This window comes from Buteo buteo, chromosome 17 (genome assembly GCF_964188355.1).
Source record: "Buteo buteo chromosome 17, bButBut1.hap1.1, whole genome shotgun sequence".
Classification (NCBI taxonomy): Eukaryota; Metazoa; Chordata; class Aves; order Accipitriformes; family Accipitridae; genus Buteo; species Buteo buteo.
This window is the reverse complement of record NC_134187.1, coordinates 19,790,200-19,814,153: the sequence shown is the minus strand read 5'-3', so window position 1 is coordinate 19,814,153 and position 23,954 is coordinate 19,790,200. Positions and strand designations below refer to the sequence as shown.

General features: G+C 35.8%; 1 protein-coding gene across 3 annotated transcripts in view; it reads right to left on the bottom strand.

The window, feature by feature from the left end:
• Positions 1-23,954, bottom strand: part of EIPR1 (EARP complex and GARP complex interacting protein 1) — a 97,414-nt gene that overhangs the window by 30,029 nt on the left and 43,431 nt on the right. For all 3 annotated transcript variants that reach the window (XM_075049212.1, XM_075049210.1, XM_075049211.1), the window contains exons 4-5: positions 19,630-19,786; positions 3,003-3,102 (exon numbers count right to left, since the gene is read on the bottom strand). In XM_075049212.1, the coding sequence (XP_074905313.1) occupies positions 3,003-3,102; positions 19,630-19,786 (257 nt within the window). The remainder of the gene's footprint in view (positions 1-3,002; positions 3,103-19,629; positions 19,787-23,954) is intronic.

The following is a 23,954-nucleotide window of genomic DNA, read 5'->3' as shown; positions in this document are numbered from 1 at the left end:
ACAGACTTCTCTCTTGCATTCTAAATACTATAGCAGCAAAGGATGGGGTAGACTATTAATTTTTTTTGGTGTTTTTATTTGTTGGTTTTTTTTAAACAGAAAGCCACCTCAGTAATGAAACATTTCTTATTTTTCCTCATTGCTCCCTGTAACTGTCAGTCCTACATAATTTTTTGTAAATATAAAATTGCTACAGAATAAGAGTTGTTTTTTCAGCCTTCTACGGATTCTAACAGGGAGTTAATCTCTTAGGAAGCAGGTAATCTTCAGAGATTTCAGAAATACACAGCAGTTGATTCTAGCCCTGAAAAGCCTATGATACGGGACTTTAGGTTATCATCATTTTAATTACTAGAAAGTCTACGGTAGGCATTTCAAAGAGATGCTCATGCTTTCCTCAGTCTTGTTCAGCTGGACTCTGGTTAACTCAGGAACCCACAGACATGTTTGAGACAAATTTGTTGCAGACAAATATTCAACAGGAATGCAACAGTACAGTCGTCTTAGAAGATATTCACCTGACTTAAGATTTAGATGCCTGGATATACATTATCTGTGGTGAAGTTTCCATGGACTTTCACTATTAAACTTCACTTTAAAAAGCAGTCACTGACTCAGTGATGCAGCAAATACCATCTAAGAGTAACTCAAAATTGCTGGAGCAGAAGACTGATAATGGTAAACAGTTATTTCCGGGTAAAATTTTAATCACAGGAAATTCTAATTTACAGTCTATTCACATGAGATACTAGATTATTTTAGACAGAAATATAGAGAATCAGTCAAATTCTATATCAGGCCTCCTGAGAGCCTGACTGTAAAATATAAATGACACTCCTAACTTCTGCAAACTAAGGTTTTTAACAAACATTTCAAAATTCTCCTTATCTGAAGATGTCGGTCAAGGGTCGATATATCTACTTTCATAGTGTTAGCTTCATTAGATGAAGCAGGTTTTTTGATGCAAAATTTCACTTCCATTTTTTCTTGTTTCCTTTTATCAAATATAAGCATATAGCAATGTCACAGGTTAAATCCCATTAGTTTCTTTATCACTTTGCCTTCTGGAGTCCTTATTTTGCCTTCAATATTTGATGCAGTACAGGCATATTTTAAAAGTAACAGAATAAAAGATGTTCTAGGAACACTAATTGAAATACTGAAGGGATCTGCAAGCTGAATATTGCTTTGAGGACAGAAATACTGATTTCCAAAATCATGCTGAAATTACATAGTTTGGTGAAGAGCCTAGTCCTCTCCAAAATTATGCAGAACCCAGTTCTAGCAATGGAAGGAAAAGAAAATGGAAATCATACTTACTTTCACAAGTATTTGTGTGACGGAGTGAGGAGGTTAGTTTTGAGGAAAGGAATAGTAAAGTGAAGATGCAACATGCAAAATTTTAGTAAATAAATCCCAAGAAAAATAAAATAAGGAAAAAAAAAAAAAGAACTTGGCATTCATTACAAGATTCCCACACATACTTATAGAGAGACTGGTAACACACTAGACAGCATCCCAAAGAAAATCGTATTTCAGAGAGGTTAGGATTAGGAAGAAGTTTGAGATAGTTATGAGAAAGTGGTTCGGACAATGAAAAAACTAATTAACATTAAAAGAACTTTAGCAAGAGAGGACAGAGCTGCCCAAAGAGAGAAAGGAGGAGAAAGAGAAAATGCTAAGTAGTCTAGCAGTCCCAGCACTTCAAAGAGATGTGAAAAGCTATAGCATGGAAGCAGGACCACCCCCAAAAGTAGTTTTTTAAAAGGTTTGAAGAGCGCATTCCAAAAAAGTCTGTGCATTATGGAGACATTAGAAAAGAAATACTGACTAATGTAGGACTAACACAAATCCAGGGGATACAATGCCACAGACAAGCTCCTGAAGGCAAGCCTTCAGAAACTCTCAACATCAATTTGATAAAAACAAACACCACTTTGAAGACAACTTGTAAGGTAACATAACAATGACTGAAGTTCCAGGTGAAAAAAAAGCTGAAGTTTCTTCACCTAGTGAAGGAACCCAAAGGGCTTGATTATGAACATAAGGGATTAAACTGTATTACACTACATTGATAGCATGCAAAATGTAGCAAAATAGTAACAGCTCAAGACTTCATCTATTTGCACACAGTCAGACAGTACAACAGGGAAGAGTTTATGGACACAATGTCTTGACTCTTTAAGCAACTGCCAGTTCAAAAACCTGATTCTGCAGCATCCAAGAAAAGAAATTAACTCTGAACTGAGGAGTTTGTTCAAGAAGTGACAGCAGATCAACTGAATAATGATGTCCTTGACATAATCAGTTTCCATTTTTAAGGACAGACACTGACCTAAATGACTCTATATAGAAACATTTGAAGTTTTCTATATACAATCTATGTCATTATACATAAATAAGCAAACTTTTTTTTTATCTATAAGACATGGCATAATCAGACAGAAATCTATGTCAATGACACCTTTTTACATATGTTCCTGAATAAGGTTTTAACGAGTGAAATAATCTGAATAGACAGTATAGTACTAAATTAAATACTGAGAAATCAAAGCAGTGCATAATAAATACAGAAATTTATATTACACTTACACATACAAGGGTTGTAAATTAAACAGACAGCTGCATGGTGTTAACCAACATGAATTAATATACTATTATCTGAATTCAATAACCTTTGGCTTTACTGATCCCTTTTCCCTCACACACATTTATCAAATTAGCATTGCTTTATTTTAGATTATTCACTGTAAAACCAGTAGGAAAGTAAGGGGAACTCTAGAAAAAGGAAGATATTTAACCATTAGCAACAGATACAAAATACTACTCTTATACACTCGTATTCAAGACAACTGATATGGTATTCATTTGCCCCACCCACATTAAAGGCAACAAGATATTTCTGAAGGAGTAGTTAAAAGACTAGCCAATTCTAGGCTAGTGAATGTTGTTGTTTGTACTATATTCAAGTGTATCGTGATTTGTTAAAAAAAATTTCTTACCACAGCTTTGGCTGAACTTTCTTGCAAATCCCACAATAATATGTTATTATCAGCCAGCGAAATAATCTTTTTACCGTCTCCCATTGGTTCCCACATAACACTGTAAAACAGAAACAGAAAATGAAAAAAACAACCTAACATTAAAACCAATCAGAATTTGTACTAGAAATCTATTTTAACTCTGTGGATCTAATCTGTTCCAAAACATATTAAATCATGTTCCTTATGGTTTCCTTCAGCTGAAATCCATCCCATACTTTAAGTGCAAAATCTGCCATTAACTAGCATTCTAGCAGTTTTTACACGTACTAGATGAACATTGTATTGCAGCATCAGTTACTTAAAAGCTATGTGATACCAAAGTTAGGCTTGCTTATGGAATCTTTTAGTCCCTGCTAATATAGACATCTTTTTCTTTTGAGTGGCCTTTGACACCCCATTCAAATCTGTCAGAAAAAGGAATACCACCCAGTTTCCCTAGATGCTAGCCTAACCGTAAAAAGAAAGCTTCTTGAAATTCTTACTCCATTTGTTGTCCATTCTGCATATTGAATCATACAGTGATCATGCAAAACAGTGATTATGTCACTGTAGCAGTCATTCTGCATACATACAGAGAAAAAACCAGACCTTGACGTACACCCACTTTAGAGTGCTTTCGCTTGAAATCTGGAAGTTCTTCATATGTAATGTGCATCCTTTTGAAGATGCACCAAAAATTAGAAGCCAAAGAGCTTTGATGCAAACCTCTTCCAGTTCAGCAGCTGTCATCATGACTCAATCAACATACACTTTTTAAGTGTGATTCACCAGTTTCATGCTATACATGAAGGAATGCAAGAAATCAGTCCTCATCTCTAGTTCTGCCTATGAGAAGCAGCATATTCAAGCCAGTTAGTATGGGCAGCATAGCTAAGTATATGCACTATAACCCTAATAAATTTGCTGGAGAAAACAGTAAGGTTAAAAGAATAATACTTGTCATTTGATGAGAATAGGCTTCCATACCCAACACTTTTAAAAGTAAGTTGTGCAACCTCCCAATCATCTTATACAATACAGCTGAAGGCAGAGATCACAACTTTAGTATCAACAGCTACATGAAAAAACTTCTTCCCATCTCTAGACAAAAACTTAAGCTATTCAAAGGCATTTGATAAACTGCTCTCATCCTCAGTGCATATATGAAAAAGTACCTCTTGAGGTTTGTCAAGAGTCCATCACTAGATGTATGTTTTCTAGTCTGTTTAGCTTTTTACATGAATCAGTTCAGTATCTGGATTGAAGAGATGAAAGAAGGTTGCATGAGTAGGTGCAGCCTTGGGCAAATAAGCAAAACATTAGGCAGCCACGAGCTACCTTCCTAACTCGGTGCTGCACACTATGCATGCTCCTATTTTATCCCAAATTTTGCATTACTCCTACCTTCCTAAGACAGTGAGTATGACCTGGCTGGCCCCAGATCTAAGCCATGGAACTCCACCTAATCTTATGGTATAAAAGACAAGGAAAAGAAAATAGCAAGTTGCAGGTAACAGAAAAAAGTGACACAGTGTCATTTTCTCACATCATGAAACACAACCTCAGTTATTCTCAGCTGATACCTTCCTCTCAAAATCCTCTTGTTTCTTCCGTGAACAGTTTCGTTGCTTTTTTTACTCTGCACTTTTAGCAAAACAAGCATTAGATATACAGGCACCTATTTGCTGTTATAGAGTAGCCAGACTATGCAGAGAAAATAGAACTCTGCCAAAAAAGAAAATTAACACTAAGTAGATGAAAAAGCTGGAACTGTAACTAAAGGGTGTGTTGGCTGACTCCCCACCCACTGAACTTTTCTCTAAGGCAACAGAGCAGATCAAAGAAAGGACTAGCTTCTGCATCCATCTTCTGCTGGAACCATGACCTGCATCCTTATTATGTTGTCAATCTATGAAAATTAACTACTTAGAAAAGTTCATTTGTAATGAGCTCTCTTGTATTAGGACAAAATCACTTCATTTAGCACATTAAGCTACCATCATGTTTTTAAATGTGTTTTAACAAGGACATGGAACTAGAATGATTCTATGATTTGCTTTAAATTGGGCTGTTTTGTCTGTAGTATTGCCAATCTTATTTTCAAAAGTGTTTCTTGTTAAAGTTGTATGGCACAACTTGGAAAAACTTATGAGCAACTGAAAATGAGTGTTGATGATAAAAATGATAAAGCAGTTTCAATTACAAGTTCAACCATCATTGTGCCCATAATAATGAGAAGTAACCAACTGGCACTGGCAGGGGTGTTTCAGAATTTCATACAGTTCTGCTGCACGGATATATCAATTAGATCCTTCCAAGAAATGAAAACATTTTCTGAACACATATAACAGCATAAAAAAAAATTAACGCACTATAACCTGCACACAATCACAGCTAACCTTCCACAATCCAGTTTTCCAAAGTGAAATTAAAAGACATCAGGATCATCACGCAACTGAATGGGTAACTAAGAAATCTTCAAGCTGATTCTGATCACGTTTATTTAAGTCCATCATTTTTCTTACATATTGCTGAAAGTATAACTGGCATTTGGTGTTAATATATGTAGATATATTTTTAATTATAGACAATGACATCTGGTTTGACCAATTAACTCTTTCAGAGTTCTTCCAGCCAAAGATCAATATTCTTTATGCCTGTTGATGTATTTGCACCTTTCCTGCACTGATCACTGAACTTTCAGTTGTAAGAGCTAGATTGGAAGCACTTTCTTTGATGTTTTCAAAGGAAGAAATTTCACATCTTTGAGTGTCACTGAGCTTCAAGGTAAAGGATTTTTATAGCTGAATACAGTGTGCTAATTAGAGCCAATTATAACCCAGCTGACATACCTTGGAATGAAAAGGTCTCTCCACATTCACTCTGTCCTTGTGAGATGCCCATTTTCCTTCTATTTAATTTGTCTTTTATGAAAGTTCATTGTTTTATGGGTGTGGTTGTAGTGATCATTCAGATTTTATAATCTAAGTGAAGGTTACTCAAATCACTCTTTGTAACACGTTCAGCTGTATTCTGTAGTCATGACTGAATGTTAAACATGAAATACCATGGAGAAGTGAAAAAAACTGGCTTTGGAAGCAAGATAAAAATTTTAGAAAAACTGAAGTTTTCATTTAGAACAATTTTCAGACACAGCAGAGGTGGTAATAATCTTTAAAAAGGAAAACAGATAAACCAGGCAATACTATTTTCCTGAGTGTGCCAACAGTTGCTGATGCTTACAGTTTTCAGAAATGGACAAGATAATTGTCAAATTCACAGCTGCCACTCAGAAACTGAGTGTCAACTTCATGGCTGCTCTTTAGATAATCTATAAACAGCAGACAAGCAATTATATTTGTTGCCTTTTACCCTATTTTGTTATCATCTGACTCCCGATGCTTCAAATTAGCTTCTAGCTAGTAGTTTTTGGTAAAAAAATTAAATCCTACAGAGAACATTTTCCTAGTAAAGAAAAAAGAGAATTTAAAATATTCACTCATGAAAGGACTCTATTATCTGTGTTTTATGCTGAAAAGATAGTTAACACCATCATTTATTAATGTACTGAGCTTTTACAAATGAACAATTCAAAGTTCTCCATTATAGACTAAAGAAGAATAAAGCAACATGCAAACGCTTTCATAGATGTGAACTGCAATCAGCCACAATGTGTTGGACAAAGAAAGCATTAACTACTGCTTAACCATAATTATAGAAGTGACAACCATTTATTTCTGTAAGTGGAAAAATTTTGCTAGACTGAAAATTCTTATGCACTGCAAAACAGAAAATACACCCAAACATTTGGTAACTCAGCAGAACATCCTGCAGCCTCATGTAGCCCATCATAAAAATTCATGTGTTATGGACTCATATATCCTGCCTTCTTTGCAGTATAATGATTCAAATTTAAAGGCGACTCTGCTATCAGGTGATTAGGACATTATTCTAGAAGGAAGGAGATGAGACTGAGGACAATCCAGAACCCACAATTCTTACTCCTTACCCAAGTGCTCTACAGAGTGGCCACATTTCTGATTGAAAACTGTTCTGGCTATTTTGTAGCGTATTGAAATCCATGCTGCAGGAAATACATGTAAGTTATTCTTTGTCTCAAAATTCTCAGCCACTGAGATGTATTTTGCTGTCCAGCTCAAGACACAGTAAAACAAGAATCAGATTCCTAAAAAACCTGAAAGATAAGGGGAATTTATTTTAGGTGCCTTTTTAGCCAAGAGGCTGCTGAGAAGAATGAGAAATGAAGTTAAAGATTGTTTTGGACAAGAAACCCAAAGACAGCTGGGCTTTATTTTGGCTCTTAAATTATTTTTACATTCAGAAAAATAAAACTGCTGTACAAATGAATACAAGAGTATCCCAACAAGGTGGTGACACAGAAAAAGCACCTGCTTCTAAAATGTTTTTAATTTTTTTTTCCTTAAATTATTATACTACAGTGTTGGCAACCCCATAAAGTCTTTCTGAAAAAAAATCATAAAGCAGAATGCAAAATAATAAAGGGTCATCCTTGATATTTGTATTTACTTCACTGCATCTCCTCATCTACTGCAGCTATGATTAAACATGTTTATCGTGAAAAAAAGAACTGTGATTCTTGCTTCACAGGCCCAATTAATTTCAGCATTGAAAAGGTATTTATGGACATGTAAAGATAATAAAGACAGCCTGAATCACAGGAATTCACAATCTAAGAGAAAGCATGGTAGTGAATTTGTTACAAGAAAGCAAGATATAGGACTCATTGATTTTAAGTAGGAGCTCCTAAATATCTGTTTTGTAGAAACAACTATTGGATTTCTGTTGAGATATTTGTGATTTAAAGGGATGACTAACAGGTGAACACCTCCATAGTTCATTAACAATCTCAGACTCCTGTCTGGTTGGCCATGGGTTTACATATTAATAATGCTTAACAGCAAAGCAAAATCAGGCAAATTGATTATACAGACTATACATATGAACTAAACTGACAAAAGCTGTCACTAGTAAAATTTCAAGTCATGAAATTATAGATGGGAATTAACATCTCTAGACTTTAGTTTAACCGACTTACCTACATTCTGTATACACTTGCAGCACAGTAAGAGTAATTACTGGTGGATGCAAAGCACAAACAAGCTATGCAACCAAATGGGTTGAAGAGTAAATAGCAAGACCTACTTTATAGAAGGGAAGCCATGACTTAACCATTTTCAGACTTAAGACACCCATCAACACGGACAGTTCTTGTAGAGCATGTGGTGAGATTTCTTACAAGTGTAATCTATGGTTCCTCAGATTGCAGTAACCTAAGAAATCCTAATTCTTCCCCATCGACTTGTGGGTGAAGCTGATTCATTCTTCTGTGTTCAGAGAGATAGTGCATATGAAAATCCCACAGAGTAAGAAACTCATGGTTAGCACTAACTGGAATCCATGCTGCAAAGTAGTTTTGTAGCATGGTTTCATCAAGGTTGTGGATGTTCTCCATGTTCATTTGGTATTGCAGAGAAGTTCTTACAGTTGATTAACAATATTATGAGGCTAATTTTGCTTGCTTGTTGTCACAAGTATTTATTCCAGACAGATGAGGAATATTAATTCGTCTTTCCAGAAAAAGTCCTGCTTTCAAAGATACAAAAGGTATACTAGATTTTTTAGGACACTGCCTTGTCCTCTAAGGTCTGCCTCTTACTAGGATATTACTAGATATCCTGGATTATTGCTCAACTTTGTGCTTGTTGGCATAGACTGTTCTTGAGCTTGGAGGAGGTGATCCTTGAATAGTAAACAGCTTTCTTGGACCCTTTGTCCCTCTAGGGCCCTATCACATGGGACTTATTCAAACAGATCCCTGAAGAGGCCAAAGTTTGCTCTCCTGAAGTCAAGGGTTGTGAGCTTGGTTTTTGCCCTGCTCCCTCCTGTCAGGATTCTGAACTCCACTATGTCATGGTCATTACAGCCAAGGCTGCCTTTGACTTTCCCACCCACAACCAGCTCTTTCTTCTTTATGAGGTCCAGCAGAGTATCTCTCCTCATTGGCTCCTCTGTCACTCAGGTCAGGAAGTTATCGATGCTCTCCAGGAATTCCCTGGATTGCTTATGCCCTGCTGCACTGTCCCTCCAGCAGATAGTTAAAGTCCTCCATGAGGATCAGGCCCTGCAAACAGAAGGCTTCTTCTAGCTGTCTGTAGAAGGCCTGATCTAACTGTTCTTCCTAATGAGGTAGCCTACAGCAGACACCCATTATTGTGTCACCCATAGTGGTCTGTTCTTTAATACTTACTCACAAGCTCTCATTTGCCTCATCATCCATCCCCAGGCGGAGCTCCACAAACTCCAGCAGGTCTCTCACAGAGACAACAACTCTCCTCATCATCATCCCAGCCTCCCTAAAAAGCCTCAGTACTCTTCTCAGTTTTGTCTGCAGCTATTTTGTCTATCCAACCTGAGTAACTGAAAAATGAATTATCACATACAGACAACACATTTCCTAGTCTTTTGAGTGCTGTTAAATACAGTTATAACAATATCAGGCTACAAGAAGAGACTATAACCCCTGGCTTTCCCCCGTTCTGGTGATTTCCATTAGGCTAGAAGTTATAGCACTAGTTTGGTTTGACCAGAGTTGTACTATTAAAGACTAATGTGTCTTCAATTAAGATAAAAAATGTACTGTCACAGGATATTTTCATAACAACTCTATTATATAAAAGATAGCTTACCAACAGATCTCCCAGTATTTTTGGTTTGTTTGTTTTTTTCTGGGTGGGTTTTGGTTTTTTTGGTGGTGGTGGTGGTGGTTTTTGGTTTGTTAGGTTGTTTGTTTGTTTTGGTTTTTTTTACATAAAACCTGGGGGGCTATTTTATTCTCCTTTATTCTCTTTTGGAGGAGAGAGAAAAGCTTGGGGCGTGGTGGGGTGTTAATTAAAAAGGTTATGCATTGTTTTTGACATTCTATGAAACACCAAATACAGTCTAAAGAATACAATAGATTAAGAAAGTTAGTATTTCCTCAAAGTAATAAATATTGGATTATTTACAACAAGAATACTTAAATATTATGGCAGAAACACTTGCAAATAATACTGTAAGGCAAATATGCAAACCCCTTTTAACTTCATTATGTTTCATTCATACCTTCCCATATTGCTCAAGTGCTAAACTCATGTCTACATACATGACAGCTCTCACAAAAGTTTTGTTAACTTTCTGTCAAATTACCATGATTAATATTTTACAGTGGTATTTTAATTATCCTACTGTTAATGATGGCTGAAATATCTGAGGCCTCAATGACTATTTTAAAACATTTTGAAAGTTCTTTTTTGTTTTTACAAGTGTTTTAGAAAAAGTCCATGTGAGATACATGTGCTGAGACAGCAGAATGCATTATAACTGGAGGGTTTTTTTGGTGACATATCTACAATAACAAAAGGTCTAGAGTATATGCACTTAAATTACTGTAGGAATGCAGTGTTTTGGCAAGATAGTTTATGGTACCTGGTGAACTCTATATCCCATGCCAGAAAAAGCACTTTACTAAGCAAAAAGCAAGGAGGATTTGCAGATCCTGTTACACAGACAAATCTTTTTAACAGTTTTAGCAACAAATCACAGAGGAGCTGAAACCTATTTATTAATATGAAAAAGAATCAATTGATCACATGATTTGGACAGGAAACATGGCCAAAGTGTCAAATAAGTACTGCTTGAAAAAGTATGTACAGTTTAAAGATCTACATGAGTATTAAAAGTTGTTTTCACCTTCTTTCTTAACAGCAACAGGAAAAAAGTTTCAAAGGAAGGAGTAACACATTTCACACAAGCAGACACTGATGACAGATTACTGTCACCCAGAGTTAACCGCTATATACAATGAACAACACGTGGAAGAATAGAACCCCCCAGCACACACATGAGTTTCTTCAATGAAATTGGAGGGTAGTGGGAAAACTGTGCATAAAGCTAGGATACATTTCCAAAGCAGATGGACAGAAGTCACATAACATCTATCATTCTACAACACACTGCTCATGGAGCAGCTGCTGCCACGGACACCATTTCCATTCTGTTGCTTGAACAGGGCTGAAAAAAAAAGACAAAGTGAATATTATGGATATGTGACATGTCATGAAAGAAACATATAACTGGCTTGTCTGTCAAAGATCAGTAAGGTGGTCAACCTAGGAAAAAACTTCAGAAGTATGAATGTCTGGCAGGAAAGCACACGAGGAGATGTCACGTAAAAGTCCTGCCCAGCCACATGATGCCAACAGTTTTTTTCCATGTGCTAACGTAAAGATTAAGAGCTGAAACAAGCTTATTTGTGAAACAGCTGGAGTGGGCAAAAACATTCTCTGCAGACTCATTTTAGAGGAAACACGTATCTACTTTTGGGGGGGACAGTTTGAATATTTTCCTACGGGATTTTTCAAAAGATAGCAACATGGATATAGCATATCCTTATTAATTTATTGCTGTTTGTAACAAACAGGACATCTACATGGTTGGACAGGGGGAAAGAAACCCAAACAAAACAGAATGTTCCTGAGTACATTTCTCCAATGATTTGAAACGTGCACCCAAGAAGAAAATTATGATTGCCTAGAATCTGCATTGATAGTTGAGGAAAATGACCACTCCTGTTCAAAAGAACAGCAAAACCAAGAATGACAAAGGTTTACATGGACCTGGCACAGAGGTACCCTCTAACACCCCTAATCCAGTGACTGTAGATACTGGGGGAATCTGAGGTGAGCAGACTCTAAGAAGTGGCTGGGACTCTAGCTAGTGTAGTCCCACTGAATAAACTCTCCACCACCACTGCCTGAGACTGAAGACTGGGCTGGATGGACTGTTTGAGACTGCAGGGCACCCCTTAAGTTCTCACATATATTTTACCAAATAGAACCACTTAACTACAAAGGTACAAGGATCAATTTTTTTAATCCGAAAGACATTTCAGAGCCCTGAATTTTTAACTACCATGTAAGCAAGTGTCAGCAATATTACTTCATCTGTAATCATCCCAGAATATTGTGCTAGAAGAGAATTCTACTCTGAGGAATAAATATTCTAAATAGTAAATGCTTAATGGGATTTCAGAAGGCAAACTGGAGTCCAAGACCAAGAAAACAGGGACACCTGTTCAAAGCTAGTTCCTTGTGAACATCTAAAATTCTCCTGCATAACTAATTTTTTCCACAGCTCTACAACATCTTTTTTTTTTTAACATTTCGCACTAACCTTTTAAGCAATTCAATAAAAACTGAAAATAAAACTAGCTGGTATCTCCTTAACCTGAAAAATCAGTTGAGGGAGACTGCAACCTTATTTTTTTTTTTAGTACTAAGAATAGCTAAAGTGGTATTATAAATAGGAAAAAAACCCCACTTTTAAAAATAGCGCAGTTTTCTTTCAGTAGGGAAAAAAATCTCAACTAATTTGGCAGTAAAACTAGGGAATACGACAGCATGGTGAAAACTGGAAAGAAAACTACTTTCAAGTTGGGAAGCAGAAGTGAAATAGTACTCTACAAACCCATTATTTTTTACTTGCAGAGGAACACAATTTCTGCACTATTTTCTGTATCATGATTTACGAATCCAATGTAAATACAAATAACTGCAAAGACTTCAACAAAACTAATTTTCATTTTAAGCATATGAAATCTACTGAAATTATCAAAAGTGGTCATAAGTTAACTGAACACAGAGTAAGTTCACGTACATGAAATACAGCATACTTTTCCCTTAGTATTTCATTCACTGTCAGATTTTACTTTCATTAAGTTTCCCTCAGCTTTACAAGATTAGAGTGAAATAAATTCTGATAAAAAATTAACATAATAAACTGGGCACGTAATACAATGTGTTACTATTTCACTATCCCATTAATGAATCACAATTATTCCCTAGTATATGCAATTACATTGAATAGCTTAAAGTTTTAAACTTGCGCAATACTAACCATTCAAAATTACCAAAAACATTCAAGGGAATGAAAAAGAGACATGAATATTATAAATTACCCTACTGGTTCCAGACATTGTAGAGGATGATAAAAGGGGGAAATAAGAAAGAAAACACGAGAAAGAGAAAACAAATGGTTGAACATTCGGATTTATATATAATACATGGATTTATTTACAATAAAGGATAATCAAAGATTCAAGAGAGCAAAATCCTGTAAAGAATTCAGGATGTCACACAGAATTAAGAAGGGAGAGGGTAAAGAAATACAACATAAGATACAGTTAAAATTTTTAATATTTTAGAAAGGATTAGAATATAAAGGCGAGAGTGACAGTACTGATAAGCAGCTATAGGTTTACATTCCCAGTGAAAACACTTGTCCTGTAGTAAGTTTTTCCAAAAACCTTTCTCTATACTTCATCTTTGTAATATGAGAGGTGGCTGATGGAGAATGTAAATGTGTGGAATGAACCAGGGGCAGAAGAATTATTCTTAAATGTTAATAATTTTTTGAATCTGTCTGTAATGAATGAGCTTCACCAGTATGTTTCTCCTGATAGCTCTGAAATTCTGTGCATTATGTGAAGAAATTGAAAGGCCTACAACACAATCAGTATCAGCTGGGCAGCTATTACAAAAAAACCCTAAAACCCCCTGGAGTTCAGTTTATACCCCAGCCCATGCAATTGGCACTCCTGATGCTCTCAAAAGAAAACCTCTATACAAATGTCAGAAGGATCTCCTTCTTCACAATTATATTTCTGATACTGGGACATAAGAGGAGTTAAAATAAGGTAAGGTTTTCATACCAAAAAATTTATGATTGTATTTATTACATGCCTTTGCTATAAAGCACATGTAACAGTTAATATACCATGTATTCAGGACTATATGATCCTCCTAAAAGAAGTGTTACTTTCAGGTTTAAATTCATTAGATATAGACCATTAAATTGTTTTGGGTTTTTTTTTGTTTTTTTTTAAATGAAACACTAAGGCAGAATTTTAACATGTATACCCTGATGCATAACAGAGGAGTACTGTAGAAGAATTAATGTTACCAACATCATGACAGGAAACAAAAGTGTCACCTGAATGCAATGTGGAAGTGTTAGAGCTATTAAAAAGACCATTTTCACTTTTCTTTTTTCCTGAGTTTCAGATTCTGTTACTTCATAGTTTTTTTACTTAAGACAATATTTTGGGGTGTTTGTTTGTTTGGGGTTTTTTTTAATACTATTTTAAAGGCCAAAAAGAGTAAGTAAAACACTTCTGGACCTCACTTCTGGAATGCACTTACTCACCTGTCTTCAGGGCATCAATTACAAGTGTGCTTAACTTTCATCAGGTGACTGTGTTCGTTAATGGAATGAACATGATGAAATTGAAACAATAATATGTTATGTATAGTATCTTATATATCTTAAATAAAGTAAACTTCCATTCAAGTTGAAAGGACTGTTACAGCAAATCTGTACTTTTGTAGAAAGCCAGCCTTAATGACATTGCTTCATACTGTGCAATGACACAGCCAAGGAAGAGATAGCACTTCTCAGTACTCTATTTGGAGAGCTTAGATGAAATACCAAATAAAATCTAGAGTACTTAAAAAGTCTGTGGGAATAGCTCATTTACAGTAACTTTCTCCTTTACAAAATTCTTGTTTAATATTTTAGTGATAAACATCCCAGAGTTCTTGAAACATCTGTGACTTTTTAAAAAGATTATAATTTGTCTTTCTCTCTAATTTCTCTTAGATGTGCTAATATTTGCAAGTCCATATTTAGGATTGATTGAATTGGATACACGAAAAAATTCAACTTCAGCAAGTAGAGAGGCTTAATAAGTAATCTATCATTATACCTAATATATTCATCCCTTTCCAACTTTTTTTAGCAGCTGACTATTGTTTTCTACATAAAACATGAATTCTTAATTCCTCACCTTTCAGGTCTCCCACAACTGAGCTCTCACTCTTCTTGTCTCTGTCATCTCCATTCATTTTCCCTTTACAGTTTTATCTATGCTGTCCATCTAACACTTTCTAATCTTGCTTTTATTTTATTCCAAATTTATTCCATGGACCACCATCTAACTTAGTTCAGTTGTGCCCCCTCTCTTTTGAAGCACATACCTTGCTACTGACCAGCATCTACCTTATTTTATACCTACCAAATTTGGAAAGCAAGGAGTAGGATGTTAAGCAGATATAGACAAACCTGCTTCCAGCAGGCACCGGAGGAGAAATTCTGGCTTTGCACCTTTACTTCTGACAAAATAAAAAGTCCCTGCTGAATTCTGAATTCAAGATCTCACAGATTACACTTTCTCTCATGGTGTGTGGTATCCTACTTCTCTGAGGACTATCCTGTCAAGTCTGCTATCAAAAAAGTCTGTAGAAAAACTGATGAAGAAGTAGAACAGCAGGTTACTCCTAAAACATAAGTCTTCAGGATTTTAACAGACACATTTTTAGGTATTCCTCCAAGCTGCACACAGAGGAGTAATCAAAGTCTCATTAATAGTTGTCCTGTTTCCTAGGCCACTCCTATCCAGACTGCACCTTGGACTGCTTCTTGCAAGATACCCAATGGCAAGTTCCTTTAATTACTGAATCTTAAAACATTGTATGGAGCAACATACCTATGGTTATGTATGTGTAACACTGTGTGAATACATACATTTATCTACAAAATTAATTTACAGAAAAGGCTTTTTTTTCTTTTCTTTTTTTTTTTTTAACATGCAAATGCCTATGTATCTCCAGAATTTTGCACTCAAAATATTTGCATTTTGGCTTACATGAGGAACAGCAGGTAGAGGATGAAAAAAAAGTCTTAGGCTTGAACCAAATAGAGCAATTAATAGGCCTATTTGTTTGCCTAATTTAAGCATCTGCTTAATTTTCTGAACTCTCTCTACACCATACAAGAGTTTGAGTAAAAATTCTGATGGGTCCCAGATTCAAAGCTTAGAGGCAGTAAACAACCTCAGTAACTGAAAGTGAATAGTCATGCTTAATTTTTAAACAAAGTAACTCATTCAATCCAGATAAAAGTGTAGGAAAGTGCATTTCTTTTTCACTTGCCTGTAATGTCTTGGAGATCAGATATTTGTCAAAGGTTTTGTCCAGACTAGAAAATTATTTCAGAAGATCTCAAGCAGGAGGGGCACAGTGTTCAGACACACACAAGTGAAGTTTAGGATTTTAGTCACAATCGATTCGAAATGCTCTTTTAGTCTTGGTTCACGGAATAGAACTGGTATTAAATATGTCCCTGCTAGTTTTTAATAAGAAATTTCAGAGACATTTGAGCACAGCATTCCATAAAGGAGATGGGAAAGGTAAAGAAACACAGGATCAGTTCTGTCAGTAAACAATTGAGCAAAACCAATACCTGACACACCAGAACTGGAAAAATCCCCCCTTGTATTCTGTGGTACATGATACTAGAAATAGAAAAATCCGTGAGGTAATTTTTCAACTATCAGGCTTTCTTAATGGAAGAGAAAAACAACTCAAAAAGATAAACCTTAAAGAACAGAAGTTAAGCAATAAAGCAGAGCACGGAAAACATGAACAAAAGTACAAGCAAATAAAGCCCTGAGACTTGCAGTGGATGCCGGAGTACATAACCAGTTGCATTTTCAGGATAGTTTTTTTTTTTTTCCTTTTAATTACAGTCAAATATCAATTACTTATGATCTGCAACCCAGACCCATGAATATTGTGAAGCATCTGTGCTACGGATGCTGAGACACACAAAATACATTCCCATGAGCCACTATCTGAAATCGCAGAAGTTCACACTAGGTGCCACAAAGGCCGAGATCAACATTACACCCTGCATCTCTAAACTGTACTGTCAACTACGGTACTCTTCCATGCCTAGCATATAAAGATGTGATAAAAGCCCAGTTTATTTTTTTACCCCTTTTTTTTGGGGGGGGGGGGGGAATGCATTCTAACTAATAATTTTCAAAATTAATTTTAAAAAATTAAGTGTTTATCAAATCTAAAAATGTATAATTGCAAAAGCTATCATGACTTAAAATTTTTCAACCCTTAACAAGGGTAGCAGTTGTGGTACATTGCTCTGCTGCACTCTGTGGATTAAACAACCTCCTTGAAGTGCATGTGGTCACACTGAACCCCTGGGTTCAGTGTTCAGCCTATGTTTTGTAAGTAAAATGTACAAGATTATGCTCTAATGGCAAGGCAAATGACAGAGCTAGAATAAGCATTGCCCTTCTTACTGCAAAGGTATGATGCCAGACCACTACTGATCTCAGACTGTGTACACCAGAATGTTGGTCTTACATTGAAGTCTGAAAAGTATTTACACTTTGCATTGAGGAAAATTGCTTTTCTGATTTATGGTTGGTTCTAACAACAATTGTACTGTAAGTGTCTAAAGCAGTTTCATATTTTTCTAAACATCTGAAATGTGTAATAGAAAAGAATATTTAAGTTGCTATTCATAGCCAACACACCACTCAGTGGGACCTGGCCTGTTAAATGACACACGTTTGGCACAAAACATTTATTTTTACTCATTTATGTGAACTGTTTCCACTATGATTGAGGCAGGAATAGAAAAGCCTGCTCTAGAACAAGATCCTATAACTTAGCAGTGCTTGCCTGAGATGATGTGAGGGGTAGTAATTCCAAGTATTCCATTTATACCTTTTATCTCTAACACAGGACATTTTCAAATCTTTGTGCATATATATACACACAAACATAGATGATGGGCATTAAATGGTAGAAGATATTTGTGAGCACTAGTACTGAACAAAGTCAGATGACAGGAGACAGAAAATTGCACATGAACTTGCTACAAGCTATATTAGAGGGAAAAAATTATTTTTGGCATTCACATAAATTCACATCCTGATAACAAAGCAGTGATGTGCCCCTTATTCCTCCTCTGGTGATCAGGCTACCACACAGAGTTCTGGCATCCCACCATCAGATAGGAACATTATGGAAAATTAAAAGATAAAAAGTACAAATCCTAACGTGAAGATTAAAACAAACAAAAAATAATATTCCCAACTATATTGGAAACTAATTATCAAAAGGTTTCTAACATTAAAAAAGGAATTTTTTAATATAATCAAAGAGTTATAAAGAGAAGTATTCATATGAAAATGAGTAGCAAAGAATTAAGAGATACTACCATGAAGAAATGTAACATTCAGGAAGCTGAGATTTTAGAAGAAAGTAGCCTAGACAACACACTTTTGAATACACTGATATGTCCAATCTTGTCCAAGAACCATCTAATACATATTACCTTCTATTTATTTTTTTTTTAGTTGAAGTTTAATCTACAAGGCTAAAACTAGAAATCAGCAGCTAGAAATAGATGCTTAAAACTTACAGTACAATGTATGACATAATTAAAAATCAACTGAATTAATTATCACTTCAAAAGTCTACTTTTTTTTTTTACTAGCTAGCTAACAAATAGAAATTTTTATGCAACTAGGTTTTGAAAAGGAACTGAGACTGATGTTAAGTATTGCTCTCTTTTGATATAATTTAAAATTACTCCTACTAGAATATACTTAAGTATAATGAGATTATGATGGATACCTTACGCAGCAGGTGTCTGAATACAGAAACCAAAGAGGCCCTTTCCACTCTCATGTATGACACTTACAGCAATATTTGACGTTGATGTTGCATTATCCTTGTTGGGTTTCCGTTCAGAGTTGTCACATTTCATTTACAAAAGTCTGCTGTGTTATTCCACATTTTTCTCTTAAAATTCTCTGATACTTGTGAAAGGGACTGTAGAACTTGGATGATCACCTCCTACTCCATATTCTTTCTGACAGACAGACATTCCTGGGACTACAGCAGACCATAGTCTTACGGTTTCAACTTTTCCTGCCAGTGGAAGATGGTCAGGTGGTCCCAAAATTATTTCAAACAACATTGTAGTTGGTAAAATACGGACTGAGTGTATTAACATTCCTTTGCCCTACATCTGTTCAGGAAGGAGTGGGAACATGTTGTATACACACCCATAAAACAAAGAACTTGCAAATACACAATGGACAAATTTAATTTTCTTTTAAATAACAGAAAAGAAAGGGAAACAAACCTCTGTAATACCCTCTGCAGTACTGCAGCTCTCCTTGTCTTTTCTCAGGCAACAGAAAAGAGTAGTTAACCAGGCACCATATAATATAATGAATTCTTATCCTTAACAAACAATAAATTACTTGCACTTACACCAAATCAGTTGAGCGAAGACTGAAAAACAAAGACTGAAGTGCAACATCAAATTTATATTCCGTAAAAAGATTGACATGCGAAGTATTATACCTTTGTGCAACAAAGGTTTTAGATGGGGGCAGGTGGGGAGAAACACATTAAAACAGTACACAGGCTGTTACTCCATATGTGTTTGCAGGACTATAATAAATGTTTTTAATCTATGAAACATCTGGGACTAAAAATCCAATTTGTACCTTTTTTTTAAAAAAAAAAAAAAAGATGGAATAGTTTTAAAGTGTATAGCATTGCTTCTACAATATAAATCTGCACAAAACTAACAGCACAGGTCTATCCTTTAGGCTTTTTCTAGGAGTATAAAATATGCAGAATCCTACCAGGCCATATTGCCATGGGCTGTGTTGTCAAGGTGACAGAGTAGCTCCAGGGTTTGAGTGTTGCTTGATGAATCATCAGGGGATTCATGACTGCCTGATTCCAATTCCTTCGGCATCCTCCAAACAGCAGCACATGTCATGACTTTACTGTCTGAAGCTAAGCAACAGAGAATAATGTCAACAGATCACTGTATGGGAGACATATTTTGTATACAGTGCATCAACATTTACACAAATCTATAAGCAATGCACATCTGCTGTTTAAAATATTTAAAAATATTATACAAAGATGAACTCAAAGAATGCAGAATGTCGATACAGACACAGACCTCAAGTCAGCAGTCAGGTTGCTGCAAAACTCACAATTAGCACACATTTAATGCGTTTCTCCGCGTATAAAGGCAAAATTCAGTGCTCGTGAAAACCCAACTCTTTTGGAGGCAAGTCTTCCAAGCTTCATTCCCCATATTGATGTTAATGAAAATGACCCACAAGCTACATTGCTCAATTCCTTAACAACAAGGATTTAGACATCATTTTAACATTTTCCTTTCAAGGGTTATCTTCAGTTGAATCTATGGCATTGCCACATCCTTTACTACCAATAACTGTTTATTGCAAAATTAAGTTTTCCGTGTAAGTACACTCCTCTCATTCTAGCAAATAAAAACAGCTTCCGAAAGACAAGCTGAACTTACACGCATATAGCAAAATATTACAATGTATGATGAACAAGCCAACTGTAGATTGAGGAGAAAATACCATATGGTCTATGCACATATGGCATTGCCCGTCACCCAATATAGCAATTTGTAACAGTGCAGAATGGGAGGAGACCAGAGCAGCACTGCATATGTTCATGTTGTTCCAGCCGCTGGTCCAGGGTTCACAGAAGATGAATAGGTCAGTATTATCCACTGCAGCAGGAACAAAGAAACCAGCCACAGCTGTGTTAAGCAAAAGCAGGGGAGCGACTACCTGCTGGAGGATGTGTTAAACGAGAAGTCCAGAAGATAAGCAGCAATGAACGACATGTTTTCTGTTCTGAGGTCATTTCGCATGCCTCTTTCTCACAGTTCTGTCTCCAAGTACATTTTAGCTGATTTTACTGCAAAGTGCCTGATTACAGAGCCATGAGCAGACGTGACCAACTTACATCAGTGGAAAGGAAAACAGGAACAATTGTAATGAGAGTGTTTTCGAGAGGAAGGACAGTAACTCTGAAAAAGGCCTTCTTAAATGACATTAACGGGGGGGAAAAAGTCTCTATTATAAAAGGTTGCCAATCTGGATATTCCATATGCAAAAAAGGCACCCAAACAACAGAGAATAGGACAAAAATCAATTGATATGTAGTGATACATAGTAAATAAGCGCAAAATGTAAGAATGCAAACGTCTTTAAAAAGTAGCCATATGAAATAAAAACCATAGGTAGTTAGGTCAAACCAATAAGAGAAAAAGGCCATTTCTGTGAGAGAGAAACAGGGGAAGGAGAAGGACTTTGAATTCAAACACAGAATTCAAAACGCAGAAGCACTGGGTATTTGATAGATCATACTAAATATAAAATATATGTATGATGCACATAACTGCTCACAGTAATTTGGCATATACAAGTTGAATACAGTATCAGGAGACCATAAATCTAAAGATGATGGATAATCCCTTATTTATTAACATTTAATTGAAATTTTACTAATTGTAGTGCATGCTAACTAAACAGCTACTTCCAAATCATTTGAGGCAAATCCTTTACTCTAAATCCATGTGCCACTGAACGAAGAGGAGAAAGCAGCAGCAGATGGCTACCTTTCTTTAGCAAAGGGCAGCAAATCAACGCACAGCATGCATTGCATGCCATACAAATAATAAATAACGCAAACTGAGAGTGCGATATAGTTCAAGAAGGTGAGATTCATTGAATGTTTCGCCTCGATACTCAATATGTGACAGAACAGTAAAGAACATCACAGAGAAGTTTCTGGTAGATTATAATTACTGAAAGGTCTGTACCATGCATATAAAGCATTAGCTTTTCCACTATCATCAAGACCTATACAGACAACCACAAAAGCAAATCATGGAAAACAAACTACACATTTCTCAAGCCATCTCTCCTCTCAGCACAGCACCACAAGTCTTAAGACAGCCTTGAAATGTCATTTTAACTTCTTAAAACCAGAACATTTTTAATTTCTGATCGTGTGTTCCTATGAAAAACTTTTTAAAAAAAGGTTTAGTTTCTTGCACAATCAGATTTCCAGATTGAAAACCCTAAAACAACTAAACAAGTGCTTGCTGAAGATTGAGGGAGGCTGAAGGGGGGGGGGGGGGACGGGACAGATATAGATATAAAAATCCCTCTGAAACATGATGTGACCCCAGCTCCTATAACACTTCGGTGTTTTGAAAATTGCCAAAAGCCACCAATGAAATGAATCTGCTTGAATTTTTAATGTGTGCAGCAATTCTACATAGATTTTATATTTGTTTTCAAGTTATTTCTACAGATGCTGCTAAGGAGCAAGACTGAAATGTACCTTGATACTCCAGGCAGAAGAGATTTGCTTCAGTAGTGAAAACAAGTTTATCAGATTTCCACATTTTGCAGACTTATCTATGCCATTCTTTGGAGCCCAGCCTATAGTGTCCTCTCTGGAAAGCTGTTCAAGCTGCTCTGATGATATGAGGTGTATCAGATGCCATTTGCTCTTCCAGAACGCAAGAGAAACTTATCTTTTTGAAATATAATTTGACCACAGTAGATTTCTGTATTAATGGCTGTTATTATGTAGTATATTAGGCAATTATTTTTAATATTAATTTTTATCATTAAAAAAACCTGCTCCAAGTCTTGTATTTTAAAGATATAAGCCAAAATGTATAATTCTAAAACTAAGGATACCTATCAAACTTACTAGGGATCCCAGTAGCACAGTAGTCATTCATTCTTTCTCAAATAGTAGAATTAGTTGTTATTTTCTTCTGGCTATGTTTACCAAAACAAAAAATCTATCTATTTTTAATTAACATTAAGAAAGTCTCAGTGAGGTAGCTGTCACTTTTCATGATAAACAGAAAAATTTTACTTCTGTCTCATGACTACTACATTGATTACATTTTGGTATTTGCTAAAAGTTTCTTCTCACGTTACCATCGTACACATATAAAATAAGCTTATTACCTCCGCTTCCTCTTACAACATAGATATTCCTGTAAACAACTGGTAAAGTAAAAGGGTCTGAAGTACAGGTTGGTGCAGAATTTCACACACAGAATTTTTTACCATTCCATGCCTGTTTCACTTCATCGGGACTAGTGGAGAAGGATAAAATTCATTGTGTGTCAGAAAGGGACAAAACTAAAAGCCAACAGGCACAAAACTCCTCAACACTCAGCACAGACATCATCCTCTGCTTTCAAGCTGGGTTTGAAGATGCTCATGGAAAATGACAGACTGCTTTCCAGCTGTTGAATGACCATCAATCATGAACAACTGTATGTGCATCAAAAAAATCTTCAGGTTCTAATTTTAAACTTTGGATGATTTCTGGAATTAGATACATGGCTGAAATCTGTAAAGCACATACTCGATTCAGAGCACTATTATTTCTCCTTGAACTTTTTATGTACTTATCTACAGTTCTGACACTTTATTAATTCCCAGATTTGTGAAACCAAAATGGAATTGCCACGGTCTCCCACAGAAGTAATTTTAGATACAGCTGGCCTTAAGGAAGGCTTAATTTCCCTATATATAAGGACCTTTTTAAAAGATACCATTTTCTCCCAGTTAAAAGAGATGGCAAACACTAGTGCTGAGTGAAAGTCTCACTCTTATGACAGATGAAGTGTAGCCTTTATGTGGGTCACGATTCCTCTTTATCAAGTAACCACTAGCAACAAACCTACAGGAATCTATAGACACAGGATAACTCTCATTGCATAGAAATCCAAGTCCCACAACAAGTTTCTCATGCCTGTATGACAAGCTCACTAGCAGTATACAGTATTTGTGGCATTACCCATATAGCCTTATTTCCCAAGTGATCATATTAAAATTTAAAAATTCAGTAACTAAGTAATTTCACTACCACCTCTGTAGTTTCATTGCTTACCTATAATACCTGCAGGAAAAGAGAAACTTCAGATTTTCCCTTCTTTTACTATCTTCTCATCACCCTACTGCACATATACATACTAAATGACAATGTTTTTATCTACCACCTCTCGTATTATTTCTTAAAAATGTTAAGAGACCAATATGAATGTAATATTTAAATGACAATGCCAGTTATTCTGTAAGAGAAAGAAAAACAAAAC